The sequence below is a fragment of the Colletotrichum lupini genome, chromosome 4, assembly GCF_023278565.1.
Source record: "Colletotrichum lupini chromosome 4, complete sequence".
Lineage (NCBI taxonomy): Eukaryota > Fungi > Ascomycota > Sordariomycetes > Glomerellales > Glomerellaceae > Colletotrichum > Colletotrichum lupini.
This window is the reverse complement of record NC_064677.1, coordinates 4,199,985-4,218,514: the sequence shown is the minus strand read 5'-3', so window position 1 is coordinate 4,218,514 and position 18,530 is coordinate 4,199,985. Positions and strand designations below refer to the sequence as shown.

The 18,530-nt window shown below is 39.5% G+C and overlaps 2 protein-coding genes across 2 annotated transcripts; both read right to left on the bottom strand.

The window, feature by feature from the left end:
- Positions 1-284: 284 nt before the first annotated feature.
- CLUP02_08369 (uncharacterized protein) lies at positions 285-3,473 on the bottom strand (the record flags this gene model as incomplete). The annotated part of the gene is made up of 5 exons (XM_049287359.1): positions 285-1,019; positions 1,097-2,353; positions 2,427-2,627; positions 2,680-3,209; positions 3,341-3,473. 5 exons carry the CDS (start codon positions 3,471-3,473, stop codon positions 285-287), a joined length of 2,856 nt encoding a protein of 951 aa, XP_049144502.1.
- Positions 3,474-13,618: 10,145 nt separating this feature from the next.
- Positions 13,619-18,404, bottom strand: CLUP02_08368 (X-Pro dipeptidyl-peptidase C-terminal non-catalytic domain-containing protein; the record flags this gene model as incomplete). Its single annotated transcript, XM_049287358.1, has 15 exons — positions 13,619-13,669; positions 13,726-14,150; positions 14,209-14,289; positions 14,342-14,822; positions 14,874-15,085; positions 15,254-15,308; positions 15,402-15,474; positions 15,537-16,791; positions 16,852-17,366; positions 17,459-17,508; positions 17,564-17,663; positions 17,728-17,775; positions 17,846-17,925; positions 17,974-18,036; positions 18,114-18,404. 15 exons carry the CDS (start codon positions 18,402-18,404, stop codon positions 13,619-13,621), a joined length of 3,780 nt encoding a protein of 1,259 aa, XP_049144501.1.
- Positions 18,405-18,530: the final 126 nt, after the last annotated feature.

Below are 18,530 nucleotides of genomic sequence, written 5' to 3'. Positions count from 1 at the left end.
TTTGTATGCCTGCCCTTGAACGCCGTCGAGGGGATATGCAAATCTCTCAACCTCCATCTCTCTGCCGTAATCGAAGAGAAGCCTCCCTCTCACATAGCTTCTTCTTGAATGACTCGCTTTGAGAAATAGGGTGTCGTCATCGCTGTCTTTGACTCATTCTTCTAGAACTTTTGTATTCCCCAGCCGTATATGCGATTTCTTCCCATTTGTGACTCTGGGTTCTTTGTTTCTCATCCAGACAAGCATCGAGGCTCTCTCTGGCTATTCCAATCCGTTCCAAAGGCTCATGAAGAGGTGTTTTCGTTCGTCTGCATGAAGGCAGGAAGCTTCTTCCAACTCTCCTGGCTAGGGACCTTGACCTTTCCAAAGTCCTCATCAATGTCCAAGATGATCTTGAGGGCGTTGCGGCTGCGGGCAAAGGGGCTAGTGTCGAGCTTCTCCTTCAAGGTAGAGATGGCATCGCCAACACCGGTGTGGACCTTGGAGCTCTCAGGCTTGCCGGGATAGGGGATAACGTTCTGCAGAACCTCGTAGGCGGCGAGAGTGAAACCGAACTGCGGGGAAGAACGGAAGATTCTGGCAGGGCCGCCCTTGAAGAAGGCGCGGAAGCCCTCCTCCTTCCAGATAGTCTTGGCAGCATGACGGAGACCAGTGTAGGTGGCCTCGCCCTTGCGAGCCTCGACCTGAAGACGAGTCTTGATGACGTCGCAGGGGGTGGTGAGGTAGGCAGCGGGCATACCAGCAATGGCACCAGCGGTAAGCAGCTGGACAACTCCCAGCTTCTTAGTCGGAGACTCGCCAAAGAGATCCTTCTTCAAGTGGCTGTAAGTAGGGAAGTAGATGGCCGAGAAGGGAACATCACGCAACAAGCACGCGGAGGCACCCTTGTAGAGACCAACGAGACCCAAGTTGCGCACAATCCACATAGCCGACCTCTTGGGCGCGCCCTCAACAGTCTTGGCGACCTCACCCTGGACCTGGAGACGAATCTTGACAATCTCGAGGGGGTTTGTGAAGACCTGTGAAAAACAATGTTAGCTTCTGTCACTTGCTTTCAGGTTACACCAGACTGTAGTAAAAAAGAGAGTGAACTTACAACTTGGCATGCACCAGCAGTACCACCAGCAAGAATTTCATGGCCAGTCCAGATCTTGCCCTCCTTGTTGGTGAAGTATGTACGCACAATGTCGTTCACCGTCAGCTTAATGGCCTTCTCTGGCGCAACACCAATGAGCTGGGGTACAACACCCGAGTAGAGGCCTCGGGGCCCCTCGTTCCTCCACACCTTCTGGAAGCAATCGATCGAGTTCTTATACAATCTTTCTCCCGGTCTGGCGCTTCTTTGGTTCTGGAGACGGGTCTTTACAAGGTCAATGGGGTAGACCATGAACGCTCCGAAGGCACCTGCCAAACTACCGAGACCAAAGTTGTATGCGGATTCGAGAATCGATGCGAGAACAGCCTTGGAAGCTCCGGCGCTCTTGGCAAGAACTTGCGAAGCAGCATCGTCAGCCTCGTAGGCAGCGTTTCTCCATGATGGGTCGAGGACCTTGGCAAAGTCGCCGAGGCCAAGGCGACCAGAGGGCTCGTCAAGGCTGGCGAAGTGGAAGAGAATGTCGGCTTCCATGGGGGTGAAGAGGGAGAAGCGAGTGATTTTGGCGGCCTGGTTGAGGAATTCCGTCCTTGTGATCTTGCCGTCGGAACTCTTGGCGCAAGCACGGCGCACAATCAGTTCAACCAGATCAATCTCCTTAATCATGTTCTGGAAGGCGCGAACGTTGGCGTAGGAAACCTTGCTTCCAAGCGAGATGTTGCAAAGAGTCGACAGGTTCTCGAGAAGGTGGTCAGAGAGCTTGTGCTTGGAAGTCTCGCGAATAATGCGCTCAAAGTCCTCGGGGTCAATGAATCCATCGCCATCCTTGTCGAACAGCTGGAAAGCCTGGCGGATGCGCTCGCCCTGCAGACCACGCAGCATCTGGGAGAATTGGGGGTAGTCCATGTGATGGCGCTTCTTCTTGCTGCCAATGTACAACTTGGCCCATTCGCACTCCCAGTCAAAAGGAATGCTGTCGGGGCCCTTGTTTAGCTCATAGAGCTTTCGGAAGTCCTCGTACTTGACATTGCCGGTTCTATCGACGTCGAAGAGGCGGAAGGCGATCTCGTACTCGGCGTCGGGCTTGATCAGGAGGTTCTCAAAGGCGGCCCACTCGGAGAGGGTAATCTTGCCGGAACCCTTACGGTCGGCGATGCCGAAGAGAATTCCGTACTGTTCGCGCTTGATTTTGTGCTGCGGTGTTGGGTTTAGAGTCAGTAAAATGGATCGAGTGGTCGGTTCATCGGAGGGATATCGGAGCTGGGTTGTGCTCCCGCAGCAGTGACAAATTGGAAGAGCAGAAGGTGAGGTTAGAGTGAAAACCCGAACTTACGAAATCTTCATCCTCGGGCGCAACAGCCTTGGTGAACTCGTCGGGGCCCATGTAGAGCTCTCCTGACACCTCATCCTTGACAGCATTGGCAACGAATCTCGCCTTTGTCTGCGCAGACAGCTGGACGGGCTCCTCGGCGCCAAGGAGGCTCTCCTTGACAGCCTCCTTAACGGCAGCTGCTTTGCTCATCTTGGGCGGCTTCTGCAATTGAGCTTATGTGGAGGGTGGAAGGTTTGTTGGAGTGCGAGCGCACAGGAGAAATGGTTCGAGAGCTGTCGCTTCCTGGGCCCTGTGTAGGAGAAGAGGAGAAGGTGCGCTCGGTGAGGTGAGGTGACTGTGGCCCTCGAGTGGGTTGTGGGTTGAGTGGACCTGGATGCTCTTGCCGCTTGCGCGACGGAGTCTGGTGGCAGGTGCGGACGCGATGAGATTGGCCTTTAGCCGACGTGGGCCTAGCTGGAGATGGGGAAGGAGCCGTTGGCACTTGTGCTTTCCTCTCCAGTATTGGTCCTTGCTGGTCCTCTGGTATTATGCCCTGAATATTACAAGGGGGACAGATGGGAGTGGGCAGAGCAGACAAGGAGCAGAAGAAGGGGGAAGGAGCAAAGGGTAAAAGGCCAGGCCGGCAGAAAGGGGGTCCAATCTGGGGAAGTTCGTCACACACACGAAGCAGGAAAAGGCTTTCTTGCTGCAGCCGGGAACTAGTGACAATAGGCACCTTTTTCTTTTTTGGGTGTTGCACGCGGCAAGAGGTAGAATGCAGGAAACTTGGAATGGCTTGTAGGTCTCAGGCTGGGAGTGATGGAACTTGACTTAGGTCCCTATGTACGGATACGGATACTTTGGACAACCTGGGTAGAGGCACCATGGGTTCCTTATGACGAAGTCAGACGGATCGCATCAGGTCAGAGACATACAGCAGAAGACAAGAGGTATCAGAGACAAGGCCAGAAACAGCGGGAGAACCTGTGCCACACTACACAGCCACAGGCTGTGTGCCACAACTAGTGGCGACCAGCCATAACTGTACATAGGGGCTTCTGCCCACATTAGGGGCTTCTGCCCATATTACCTAGAAGAATCAACTACTACTTAACATATCATATTAACCCTACCTTTACCCCCGGCAATCTAGTAATATAACCTATAATACGACCTAGTACTAGGAATTTCTTTTTTACTAGCCTATTATAACTAGGATTTAATTTACTAAACAATCTTTATTCTACCCTTATAAAAAATATAACTAATAATAATTAAGCTAAAAGCTAAATAACTACTACGTTTTTATATTAATAATACGAATTACTCTTACGTAGCAAGAGTTATAAATACTAACTAATATTACGTAACGTAAGTATTATAATAAGCTAACTAAATTATTAATACTCGCGCTAGCGAAGTCGAGCTAAACTACCCTATTAAATTTTTAAAATTAGTACGAGGAGTTAATATAGTAATTTAATAAATCTATACCGTGAAGTTCGATTACTAATTAATGTTATTTAATAATACTTGTCTAACGACTCTTATTTAACCGTAATTATCGCTTACTGTACCTTTAGTATTAATAATAATACGTACTACTAACCTAAATAACTACCTCGATTTAAAAAGTCTTATTACTAACCTAAGTAATTACTACTTACGCCCTTCTTTACTTAGTAATTACGACGAGTTAGTAAAGCTTTTTAAAATAGCGGATAGTAATATAAATAGTAATAACTAGCCTATAGGTAATAATAACCCGATTAGTAGTCTCTTTACTAATATAATTACTTAAATTACTATAATAATAGCCTTAATTATAAATAATATAAATAATAATAACGACGGTAGCTAATAATTAACTCCTAGACCTAATAATAATTAGTTTATACCCCTAAAGCTAGAGGAAATTAGATATTTCGATCTAACTAGTTATAATAATTCGAAGTATAGTATTACCTCTAGTACTAAGTTTACTACTTATACCGATATCTATATTTTTTATAATAAGCTCTAGTATCTTGTAATAACTAAAAATAACGTAGCTATTAAGGAAATATAGTCGTTTTACTTACTAAATATAACGTTAATATAATATACTACTAAGCTTATATAACTAGAATAACTAGCTCTATTTAACTACGAAATATAGGTTATTACTAAGACTTTATAAAAGCGGTTTAAATAAAATTCCTTTAAAGCCCTTAACGCGTTATATATACGGAAACTTATAATTAGGGACCTCGCTAATAGATATATAATTAGACTATTTATATAGATAATAATTCGTAATATATAAAATACGGAGATCGACGACGTTTAAGCATAATTTAAAATTATTTTTAAAGCTCTTAATAATAAGATTTAGGTATAAGTAAAAAAGCTAATAGTAACGATAACCCTAGCTTAGTTCTTAAACTACTTCGATAATAAAAAGAGTATTTTAATTTATATAGCTAAGGATAGATATCCCGTACGAAATAACTACTAAATATAATAAGTAATAACGAGCTCTTTATATAATAATAACCTAGTCCCCGAATTAAAATTAGCTTTACGAAAAAAAAAATACTAAAATACTCCCTATTTATTATAAAAACCGGAGTTTAATAATTACTAACTAAATTATAATTACTAATAGTTTAATAAGTAGTTTAATTATAATTAATATAACGATTTTAATTATCCGAACGACTATAAGCTACTTACTTAGTATAATAACTTATATAGAGGTAGCAATTCTTAAAGAGGTAATTAGTTAAATAATTAACTTACAATATAGGCTAATAGCTAAATAACTAATACTACGTAATAAATATAGTAAAGTGCTTAGTCTTAGCTATACTAACCCCCCTAAATAAGAAGTTCTATAGTACTACTATAATTTAATAAGTATATTTATAACCTTAATAATAACCCTAATAAACTATATTAATAGCATAATAACTACTATTTAAACCGTTCTAATTATAACTAACTACGTCGTACGTATATATAAGCTTACGTATTAAAAAAATAAGATAAAGAGCTATTAAAATAAGACGAGGACTAGAATCTAAAATAAGCGTATTATAGCAATAACTAATTAAAAGAACTAAATATAAATAATAATTTTAATAATACAGACTACGGACCTCTAAACTACGATCTAATACTTATAATTAGGGACGTAATATTTTTTATTATTAGCTTTTTAAATATATATAACTATAAAAAATATAGTAAGCAATTTGCTTTAAGTAATAGACTATTTTAATATTTCTATAATATATATAACGTAGGTCTTTAACGTAAATTATAAATACTAACGGCTAACGCCTTTCTTAAAATTCCCTAGTTACTAAATAACGAGGATTAGGGAAAAGCGTACTTAATAATATTATATTAATAACGGAGGATAATATAGTAATTACCTCGCTAATAGTAAATACTCTAGCCGCTAATAAAGCTAAACTACTTATTATTACCTCTACTACGGATTCTTAGTTAAATATTAAGATAGGATTTAGAATAAGAATATTTATTATTATATAACTACGATTTATAACTTCCCTTAATAATAATATTAAAAAGGAGGTTTATATTAATATAAGCTATAATTAATCGATTACTAATTAATAATAGATTATAGCTATTTTTTTATTTTTAAAAATTAGATAACGCGCCGTTCTTCTAACTATTAAAGGTATTAAAATAGATATATACTAAACATAAGACTATATAGTCTTCTTATTTTATATTAAAGGTATTACTATAAATAATAATACACTATCCTTAATATACTTTATATAAAAAGTATTATTAATTAATAGCTTATAAATAAATATATTAATTAGTACTAATATTATAAGACTAGAAAAATTTAAAATCGACTTCGCTACTTTTATTATTACTATTTAATTATATAATATTAACGTCCCGGCGTTTTATAATACTAAACGCAGACTACTTATTAAAACTACGATCCGATCGGCTACGATAATAACTATACTACTATATATATCTTCCCTACTCTTAGTTTTATATTCCGTAATAATTAATAAAAACCTACTATTTAAGCCGGTACTATATAATAAGTTTATATCTTACGTATTATTAGCTAATAAGAATATATACTATATTATAGCTATTAATAATACTAATAAATCTATTATAATCCCTATAAAAGCTAAGGTCGGCTCCCTTAATTTAATTATTAAAAATACTTATTATTAATAAGTTAATAATAACTAAGCGAGTATAGTAGCTAATTTTAATAATACGAATAATAAGCTAGACGAGGCTATAATTTCTAAATTAATAAAGGTCTAGCTAACGGACTAAATAAAGAAATATATAACTAGAATTACGATATATAATAAAGCTAATAAAGTAGACTACTTTATACCCCTACTAGACTATTTCTAAGACGTCTTTAAAAACACTAGCTTTATTAATATTCTTAAAAACTAATAAATACGAATTACCCTTAAACTAAGCTAAGAAAAAGAGGTCCCTAAAACGAGAAAGATTTACTATTTAGGAGTTGATAAAAAAAAAGTCGTCCGGAAATAACTAAATATACTTATTAACTAAGAATAATTATATTATACTATAAACTTAGTACCGTTTTTATTTTTAGTTTTTATAATATAGTATAAAGTTAATAGAAAATAAAAAGGCCGTATAGTTATTAATATTTATAAACTAAATAAGATCGTACTCCTAAATAGCTACTTAATACGATCGCAGGACGACATCTTTAATATTATTAAAAATAAGTATTATATTACGGTTATAAACGTAAGTTCGTTTTATTATTAATAACGAGTATACCCCGAATCTCGCGACGCTTTTATAATTATTATATTTAACGGATAGTATATTTTTAATTATACTATAATAGGTTATAAAAACTCGAATGCCTATGTTTAATAATAAATAGATACCCTCTTTATAAACGTCTTAGCCCGATTATATTATAATATTATTATTATCGGATTTAATATATTAAAAAAGTATGTTACTAACCTTAACGCCGTTTTTTATTTATTATAATAAAAAAACATTAGTATTAACTTATTAAAGACTTTTATAGGATTTTTAGGTACTACCGTTCTTAAATAATACGTTAACGCTTTTGGCCTATTTATTATAATAGAAAAGTTAAATACTCTTAGATAACTTAAATATCTAACGACCCTCTATAACCTTAAAATATTTATTAGCCTCGTAGGGTACCTCTATAATAACGTCCCGGGATATATATTTATTATAAAACTATTAAAATAACTAAAAACGGATTTATTATAATAAAGGACTAAAAATAATAAACGAATTATTAATAAGGATCCCGGGCGTAAATAATAAATAAAATTAGTCCTAATTATAATTATTAATAAAGAACGGTACGCGTTTAAAAAAGTACGTAGCGACTTATTAAATAATATTAAGCTATATTACTATAACCCGATACGACCGCTATTTATTAATTTTAATATAGCGGCGACGGGTATTAGTACTATAACTTATTATATTAAGCTAAAAATACTATAAATAATTATAAATAACGAAGGGAAGCTAACTAAACTATTACTAAAAGGTACTATTTAACTAGTATTATACTTATTACGAACCCTATCCGAGCCTAAAAAAAATATTAGCTAATAGAAATAGAAATACTAAGTTTTATTTAGGTCCTAAAGAAATATAATTACTAAATCTCCGTATTAAAACTTACTACGATAATTATTACTAATTATTCCGCTATTATAAGCTTATAATAATAATCGGATATTACTAATACTACGGTAAATAGTATTAATAATAAAAAACTAATTAGGGTAATAGAATACGCTAACTAATTTAATATTTAAGTTATATATAAACTAAGTAAGGAATATATTATACTAAACGCGCTATTTAAATTACTAGCCGATCTAAGATACGACGAGCTAAATTTAATAAATAGTAGCTTAGACGTTTTACTAAACGACGCACTAAATAATTAGGTAATATAAATATAGGCATAATTAGTTTTCCTAATTAACGATACCTATACTATATAAATCAGTCTATTACTAATACGTATAACTAATGGCTAATAACTAAAAAACAATATTATATTACTAGTAACGCAGGATAGTACTAATATAATTCTTTTTAAAATAGTACTAAGTTTTAAGAAAAATTTTTAGTAAGGTTACGATATAGACCTAGTCTTTAAATCTATTATTAAAATAGTCCGTAATAATATAATACTACTTAAAAAGAACTGCGCCGAATTACTATTTCTTTTATATAGGGGACTATTATAAAAAGTAATATATAGTATATATAACCGATTATATATCCTTTAAATATACTACGCCGATATTTTTAAAACGGCTTACGAAGGAAATTATATAAGCTATAATAAAATAGCTACGATACTATCTAAATATTATATATTATAACTTATATAGAATTTAAAGCGCTATATTTAAGGTTACCTAACGTACTTAATAATAAAACTTAAAATATACTAATTATATAGTAATATATAACCTATTATGCCGTTACTATATCCCTATTATATAATTACTATCGATTTTATTTTAGGACTACCGACTTTAAAAAAAGGATACGACTATATTTTATTAATAACTAATAAGATATCTAAATAGATTAGTTTAATACCTAGATATAAAACGATAATAATAAAGGAATGGGCAACGTTATTAATAAACTTCTTATAGTACTATAACTAGGGACTATTAAAAGTAATCCTAAGCAATAGAGACCCTAAATTCCTTTTTATAATATAAAAACATATATAAAATAAGTACGGTAATAAACTCTTATACTTAATAACCTACTATCCCTAAATTAATAACTAGAGTAAACGGATAAACCTTATAGTTAAGTCGGCGCTATAAATATACTTTATATTACTAAAATCCCTAGACTAATAGCCCGATAGTATTTCCTAACCATAATTCGAGATTAATAATAGTAAATTAGTAGTAATAACTAAGTTGCCTAACGAAATTGTTTTAGGATTTACTTTTAATAATATTATTAACGTAGTTATAAACGTAATAAATAAACTACTAACTAAACTAAAGATACGACTTAAAGTATACGACGCTATTATTATTATAACTATCTAAATAAAATTATACTATAACTAGAAGCGCTTTATTAAATTTTTCGAAGTTAAATAACGTATTATACTAAGACTATACTACGGTTATAATATACTATAATTAATTATACTAAGAAATTTTTTTTATAATAATATACTAAGCCTTTTATAATCCTCGAACGGGTTAGATAACTCGTATATAAGCTTAACTTATTTTAATATATAAAAATATACGACATAATCTTAATTAACTACTTAGAACTAGTACTACTACTTAATATCTACGGACGAGTATTATTAATACTAATAGTAATTTTACTTACTAATTTACTAAAGAAAATTATTAACGTTTAATAAAATAAAAATAGATTATAGTTTTTATTATAACTAAAAGAACTAGGTAAATAATATAAATAGTAGCTAGAACTTCTTTATAAAATTATCGTAACGAAGTATCTATTACTATAAAAAAAAATTTAATTTAGCTAAATAATAATTCTTTTTTATAGTAGAGGATAGTATTAACTATTCTTAATTTTAAGTACCTACTTAAAGCTAAAGATCGAACCTAGTATTTAATCTTAACTTTATATTATTTATAATTAACTATTTAAACCTTATTTTTACTTACTTTAGCTATACTTTTTTCTTTCCCTCTATATATTTATATTAAAATAGCGTAACTAAATAAAACTAATAATAACCTTACTAACTTAGTTAATTAGGTATATAATAAAAAAAGTACCAAATAAACGTTTATTAATAATCTTAATAATCCGATAACCCCTAATATTAATTATATAAACGCTTTTAAATTATTATAATACCCGCTAGTTATTAAGAATAAGAACGACGGACTATTTAAAGCGAGAAACGAGGATAACGACTTAGTAAATAAGGAGGACCCCGGACTTAAAACTAAACGTAAAGGATTTATTAATTTATTTAATATATATAATATATTCATTATAAACCTACTTCTTAAGAAACTTAGAATATTTAATACCTAACTATCTATAATACTAAATAATACTACTTAAAGAATTTAAAATTAAATAAATAAAAAGCTATTATCCTAACTAAAGAAAATAATAACTTAAACCCTAATTACGACTAATAATAACTTATTATTTATAAAATCAGAAGTTAAGAATAAGAAAGTTAATAATACGAAGTTATTATTAAATAATAATAACGATCTTTTAAAAATTAAAAAGGGAACTAGCGACGAGGAGTTTAATAAGAGAGAATTTAATAACGGCGTTTTACTTAATAAGAAGCTATTAATAAAAAAAATATATAAAACTAAAGGAATAAAGAATACGGGTAATAAAAAGTTAAAAATAGCGACTTTATAAAAAAATCCTCCTTAGGACGATTTACTAAAAAAAATACTCGTATCCCTAAAACCGACTCTTAATAATCCCCTAGTATAACTAATTAGAATTAATCTAAGTATATTTATTTTAAATAAAATAATACTTAAGTAGTACTACTTAATTCCTAAACTAGTATAATAAGGTCGGTTATATAAAAAGAATTATAATAGCTTATATTATATTATAATATTCTTTAATAACGACTTAAATAATATTATCTTTTCGGAATTTAATAAAATTTTAGTTATAATAACTCTTTACTAAATACCTATAAATAACTAAAAAAAAAAGCAACTTATTATTATATTTTATATATAGAGCTTTATATAAGACTATTAAAAAAGAGGTAATAGCTAAGGAAATCGTAATAGCGATATATTTATATAGCCTTAGCTTATTAAAAAGTTAGCGTAATTATTTTAACTAGATTAAGCTATTAAAATACCTTACCGTTTATAATTCTATAAAGCTTAAATATAATAATATATTAAATATACTTCTTATTACTTATAAATAATAAAAGCTAATACCTCGAACTACTAATATAACTCCCGGGCCTTAATACCTATTTTTAAAATAATCGGAGTAATTACTAATTAAAAAAGAGAAGCCTAAGAATATAATTTTATAATATAATACGACCCTAGTCTAAGATAATAATAAAGAATTCTATAAGTTTATATAGAAGATTATTATTAAGATAATAATAAATAATAAAGCGAGGATAATTCTTTTTTAATAAGAAATATAAAAAAGAGGATAGTAAGAAGAAGTAAATTATATAATAAAAATAACCGATATAACGATTCTTAACGATAAGTAAAAGATAATTTATAAAAAGGTGCTCTGCGATCTCGATACTAAACTACGGGGATAACCTAGTAACTTATTACCGAAGTATTATATTATTAAATATAATAATTATAATTATTATAAAACATTTTAAGTAATATATTTATAATAATTACGATAGTATTATATTATAATAGCGTTATATTTAAAGGAAATAATTAGGGAATATAAGCGACGAGGACGTTATAAAATTTTAATTAGGGGGCAGGCTATTATACTATATAGCTATAGGCTATGTACTATAACTAGTAGTAACTAGCTATAACTATATATAGGGGCTTCTGCTTATATTAGGGGCTTCTGCCCATATTACTTAGAAGAATTAACCACTACTTGACACATCACATTGACCCTACCTTTGCCCCCGGCAACCTGAGTTAATTCCAAGGTTGGTGCCCGTTTTTCGGAATCGCCAGCCATCTGGCGTAATTTTTTTTTCTTCCTTGCACGCGGGAGTCAGGAACACGCGCCGGATCATTGTTGACCCCTTTGGAAACCCCTGCAGATTGGTCCGATAAGAAATCGGATAAGACACAAGCAGGGTTTATCGCCGATTGTATCCCGGGAGTAGGTAGGAACCTTGGCTGATGAAGGAGAGCGCCATCGAACATTCAACTGCCACATGCACATGCAGACACTGGACCAGCTGGGACGCACATGTGCACCATTTGCGCTGCACCGTCCGCGTGCTTGCTTAAGCTCGCTCTCGGGGTTCTGACCGCCTCGGCCACGCCTGTCGTAGCTGCCGCCGTCCCGAGCCTGCGCTCTCTGCAGAGCTGTAGCCTCGAACTCTGTCCAATCTTTTTCTTTTGTCTTCCCCACCTTCTTCTACTTATTCTACTACCCTATAAGGTACTCTAGATCAGCAATAACAGGTGCCTCAGCCAATTGCCTTACAAAGTGTTGTCTTTCTCATGAACCTTCACTAACCCAGCAAAGTATGTTTGAAGCTGTTCTACGTAACCCCTACGCGAGATATGCAGTGATACGTAGAGACAGCTGCGGTAAGGTGCGGTTTGCGCAAATGGTCACGATTGGACCATCTAATCGCTTCAAAAGGGTTTAATCTGCCTTTCACTCCCACATGAAATCGGACGCGACCGGGACATTTGACACAAGTGACGGGGACCAGGATACCAGAGCCAACGAGCCCGTTCCTCCGATTACCATCGATTCGTGCGCATAAACCTCGGACAAGTGGATCCCGGACCCGCTCCGAACTTGCCGACAGCCAGACAGAAGTCCAAGAAGTTGCTGAATCTTGAAATCAACCGCGATGGGACGTGCGTTTACTGAACACACAGTCATTGAAGTGGCTGATGAAAGGTGGACCTTTGGGGTAAGACTTACCTATTCAATCCATTTAGGCACAGTCGCGTTTTTTCCCCCTCCTACCGCGGTCCTCTTGATGCATGGCAATTCTCCGTCTACAGGCATAGCGCGGACCGCGGTAGGTCTATGCGCCTCCAATCCCCCATCCTCCATCCCCAAAGACTCCAACCAAGCGTGGGGGAGGACATTGGGGGCAAATTCCCTTCACCTTGGTAAGATCTGAAGGCTATGTATAGGCAGTACGATTATGTAGGTAATAAGGCCTAGGCCCAGAGAAGGATCCCTTACAGGGAGGTTCCGCGGAAGCCCAATGCCGAAGGCTCGGAGCAGTTCAGTTCATTAACTTCCCGTTCTCCGAGCCGCTCAAATCTGCTGCCGCAGTTTCACTTCGATACACGCGCACCAACGGAGTAATATGTAAGGCAGATGCCTAGGCTCTTTCCTTCCAGACTGTAAGCCGACTTCAGTCCTCCATGAAAGAGACCTGGAGCTCCCCGGGGTCCCGGCTCCCTTCGCCCTATCTGTACTCCAGCCCTGCCTTACTCGTTCAAGTTCCGAGGCTCCTCGTTCTTGCCAATGACCCATTGTCGCTTCACAAATGGACCTGTGCTGTTCCAAACGGCCGAGCGGCCCCGATGAACCCCACGCAGTCACCAAACCCCACGCCATCCCCAGCTTGCCCGCTGATGCGCACGCCGTCTCCGTCCTGCAAATACATCCTGTCTTGACCAGTGGACGTCTTCCAACCGACCTTGCCGCCCTTGGTCATCTCTAGCAGACACCCGTGCTCGTCATCGCCGGCTCCCGACACCGTCCCCGTCGCCAGAATATCGCCAGTGTTGAGATTACACCCATTGATTGTTTGCTGGGCCACTAGGTCGCGGAACGTCCAGTACATCCAGCTGAGCTGCGCCTTACACACCGTCGTAGCCCCGTCGCCAGTTACTACTTCGGCCTTCAAGGCGATATTGTAACTCGATTTCTCCTTGTTGTCCAACAAGTATGGCTGCGAGGGTATATCCTTCGGAGGAGGTTGTGTTGCAAAAGGTTCGAGTGCTTCGAGTGTGATCACTACAACGTAGTTAGCAAGCATTCTTTCAATTTCGAGACAGAGTAGAGTCTGACTTACCCCACGGACTAATGGACGTCCCGAATGACTTGCCATTCATCGGTCCCAGCGGACTCATCTCAAATCCTTGGATATCGCGAGCTGTCTTTCATTAGCATCGCAAGAACGTCTTGCAAGGAAGATCGAGACTCACCACTCCAGTCGTTCAGCAGAACGAGACCAAAGATATGCTCGTCGGCATCCGTCACAGCTACGCGGTCTCCAAGCTGCGTCGGTTTCCCAATAATGCAAGCCACCTCGAGCTCGTAATCGAGCGCTCTAGAGGGACCGAAACCAATACTGTTTCCGTCACGATATTGCCCGTACGGCCGCGTGATATTCGTCCCCGAAAGTACAATCGAAGAAGGCCGACCACTGTAGCCGATGGGCAAGTACGGTGCTGCGGGTGGCATGGAGGCCTTGCCCACAACTGCCTCTGACGCATTCAAGAGATGTTCTTTGGAGCACGAGAAATCGGTGAAGCCGTCTACTTTGATTGGCAAGTGTAGCTGAACCTCGGCGATCGGTACGCCATGTTCAGACAGAGTCGATTCGTCGGAAAGGGTTTGTTGAATGTTCTTTCGGAGGATCCCGAGCTCCGTCTTTTCTACTGCCGCCAAAGCATTGAGGGTCGGCTTTGAGGCTGTTAGTATTCACAAGTGACTAAGAGGGACAAATGGCCAGACCTGAGACAAAGCGGACTTGAGATCCGCGGAATTTGTGAGTTTTAGGTCAGAGAGGAAGACGACCGAGTCCCCTACTCTCGTGACTACGCCTTTTGCATGGTTCGCGTCACTGGCGATTCCGTACGGAATGTTGGCAAGGGAGAAATGCTCGGAGAAACTCATACTGGCAGGGAGATTGGTATCAATGATTGGCTTTATGAAGCTCGATTGGGCTATAGAGAGGTTCTGATTGTATCGCAGCAGGCTGCATTCCTTTTACACGTGCGCGATGAAGCTCTTGGAGCTCAAATGTCTGTTTGCTGAGGTAGGTAGTTACCACCAACCTCGGCGCCCCCGCTCTCCCCCACCCCCACCGGCCCCGGATTTTAACTCCGGCCCACCAAAGGTACGTAGGAGGCTCGGATCAGGGACTCGGAGCCCAAACCAACTTGCAAACTCGGCACAGGCACAGCTGATGATGGAGAGTAAGACACTCCGGCATTAGAACTCCGCACCTGGCTTCAATTTTCTCTACTTCTAAGGAATTACGGGTAGAGTGACATAGTTCTCAAGGCCTTGGCCGAAATGAATATTGTTCAATCCAGAGAATTTGGATGCAGGCCTGAATAGTGGAGTTGTTAGTCTAAAGTCCTTGGGGAAAGAATTAAGCAAATTCGAACTTACCGGTCAACTTCTGAGCAGTGCTGGAAAATTCCGCTGCCCTGGGTGTCGCCGCTGCTAACCTCGAAGACGATCTTGCCGCCCTTGTCGACAACGACATTTGTCGGCCAGACCTCGATGTCTACGCCGTAGACCTCTCCAGCCTTGACTGGCAGGACGTCTGTGGAGAGGTACTCTCTATGCGGCAGCCAGGACTTGTGCTTGGGGCTCTCGTCGTGAACCTTGCGATTGCTCACTCTCAGCCAGCCCTTGACGAGCGGCACGGGGTCGCCAGCTGTTCCGGTGTAAAAGACTTCCTGGCCCGATGGGTCGATGTGGCGCAGGGTCACGAAGAGGTCGATATCGGTTTCATTTTCCGAGTTGTCGGGCGTCACCGAGACGTTGAGATGGGCCGTGACGTGGCCTGTGATCTCCGTCTCTTGCTCAAAGGGAGCGGACGTGAAGGAAACAACTTGAGGGTTCTCCAGGGAACCCAAAGCCTTATACGAGACAGTCTTGGGATCCTGGCCAGAGCCATTTGTCGTTAGACCAAGGTCAGGCGTCAGATAGAAGTTGGTGTAATCTGTTCGCGGAATTGGCCAAGCAGCTTCCTCTCTCTTGGGATACGCCTTCTCCTTCTCGGCGTCGTTGAATCCGACGTTGCCCTTTCGCAGAGTAAGCGTCACGGGAGGCACCTTGCCAGGCGTGCTCCAGCCGACTCTATCTTCACCCTTCAAGAATGCATCGAGGAAACTCTTTTGTAGCTCCACTTCCTCGGGGTAGTAAAATGGGAGATCGTGACGGCCAGTGATGAAGCGCAAATACTTGAGCTGGGAGCCTGCTCCGAGGTATCCCTGCACGTTGCCTCTCAGGTGAAGAAGGATGCCACCCCAGTTGGCTACGCTCAGAACAGGAACCTCAATGTCCTCGAGCTTGTATTCTTTGCTTGCGTAGTAGTCATCGTCGCGGAAGCGGTTAGCTTCGTTGTCTTTCGTCTGATCTTGGCGGTTGGCTACCAGGACGTCTTCTGGCAGGTCACCCTCAATGGTGTCCTCCTGACCTCTGGCTCCAGGACCATCTGGAGGGAAGTCCAGCTTGGATCTATCTTTCCTGCCATATTGATTGACCAGTACCTGGCGGTTCCACCAGAAGCCGATAAACTTATTGGAGTGGATGCCGCCGTGACGGCAGCGGTCGCGGTAGTAGTCGGACATACCCTCCCAAGGGATGATAGCCGCGAGACCTTTGGGCCGCCGAGCGGCAACGCGCCATTGAGAACCTGGGAGTAGTAGGTGAGTAAGTGGTCTCGGCTAATAGTTTGAGAAGAGGAACAACGCACCAGCGTAATACGAAATACCCAACAGACCGACCTTGCCGTTAGACCAGGGCTGATCTGCAGCCCACTCAACCACGTCAAAGAAGCACTCGCTCGTGCCACGGCTCATGGTATCCAACAGTCCTGGGCTCTGGCCCAGTCCTCGCTCGTCGGCTCGAACGATAGCATATCCCTGGCTCGTCCAGAAGACCGGATCGGGCGTCTCCCAGGCCGAGTATTTGGATCTCTGATCTGGAGCAACCTCGCTGAACGACTTGGGATAGAACTTGGCATAGGGGATATCTTTGCCATATGGTCCGTAGGTCACCAGCACAGGGTAACGTGCGGCCTTATCCGAAGTGAGCGGAAGGTAGACGTTCGCGCGAATGGGGAGCGGGGAGTCTTTGAGCGGGATGGAGACGTTTTTCATAAAGGTGAGGCCGTTCTCCTGGTCCTCGGTGACCTCGAGCAGGTCTTTGATGGGAGGGGTCTTGACAGACATGGTGATTGGAGCTAAATGTTTGCCTATATGTCTCAGGCTGGGGGTGATTGGCGTTCAGTCGAAGGAGATGTCAAGTCTTGGAGGGGCGTTCCTTGGTTTTATTGCAATGGGGTGGGCGGGACTGGGCACTTGAACTCTTTCACCGACGATGAGATGAATGGAGCGGATGATGCAAGATGCTTCAATGATCGGACCCCTCCTCCCACACATCAACCTACTTCGGGTGGTACTCACTCTGCCTCTACTCCTCATCGCTGCCGCCGCCGCCTCCGTGTATGGCGTTTGTTGCGCACGGGCGGAACGGTGGGGGAGGGGCTGACCCCAACGAGCGGAGCTAGCATGGTATTGTTCCTACCTCGTCTCGGTACGGACTATTCGTATTATGATCCCTTAGGTACCTTATGGTAAGGCAAATGAGATGATACTCGTCGCAAACACCAGATTCCCTGCCCCAGGCCACCACACGATGGAGTCAATCAAAGGAGAGATTTAGAGGGTTTACGATTTCTTGCAGACATAGAAAATGGATTGCTGTCATTGAATACATTGAACACAGAGTAGGTGCCATCCGCCACCACCATGCCTCTAAGGCGACACTATTCACTGAGAATCTCACAACCAGCGCATCAAAACTCACCACCGACCTTGAACCTGAAAATATCCTTATTCACTCTTCCACCCGTCGACCTCCAGAGCCAGTTGGTAACCTGATGGACTCATGTCAGCATGCTCACCTTCACCCATTTTGCATACGCCGCGAACGACGATTGCACATTTCACTCACCCCTTGAAGCCAACACCCATTCAACATGACAAACACAAAGGCCGACTCGATGCCATTTGACCCCCATGGTCTGTCTGCTATATCCATATTCGTGTTCGCCGGCCTGTATGGAGGGACCTGGCGGTGCTGGTCGTACCATCCGGGCGGGTTCACTGCTGCTGGCGATGGAGCATCCGCATTGCCTCTCGTGAAGGCTTCCTCAACGCCTCCAGTGAGACGAATCTGATAGTCGTGGAGGTAGTCTCGTTGGATTGTCGTCGTGACAGGGTTCTCTGTGACAGTTGCCGACATGATGACCTTGCTTATTGTCTTTGCGTATGTGTGTGGTGAGATGATGAACAAGCGAAATCTATTGAAACTCAGACAACTTCGACAAGAAATGGTAGAGATGGCCTTCGAGAATTGGAGACGCCTATC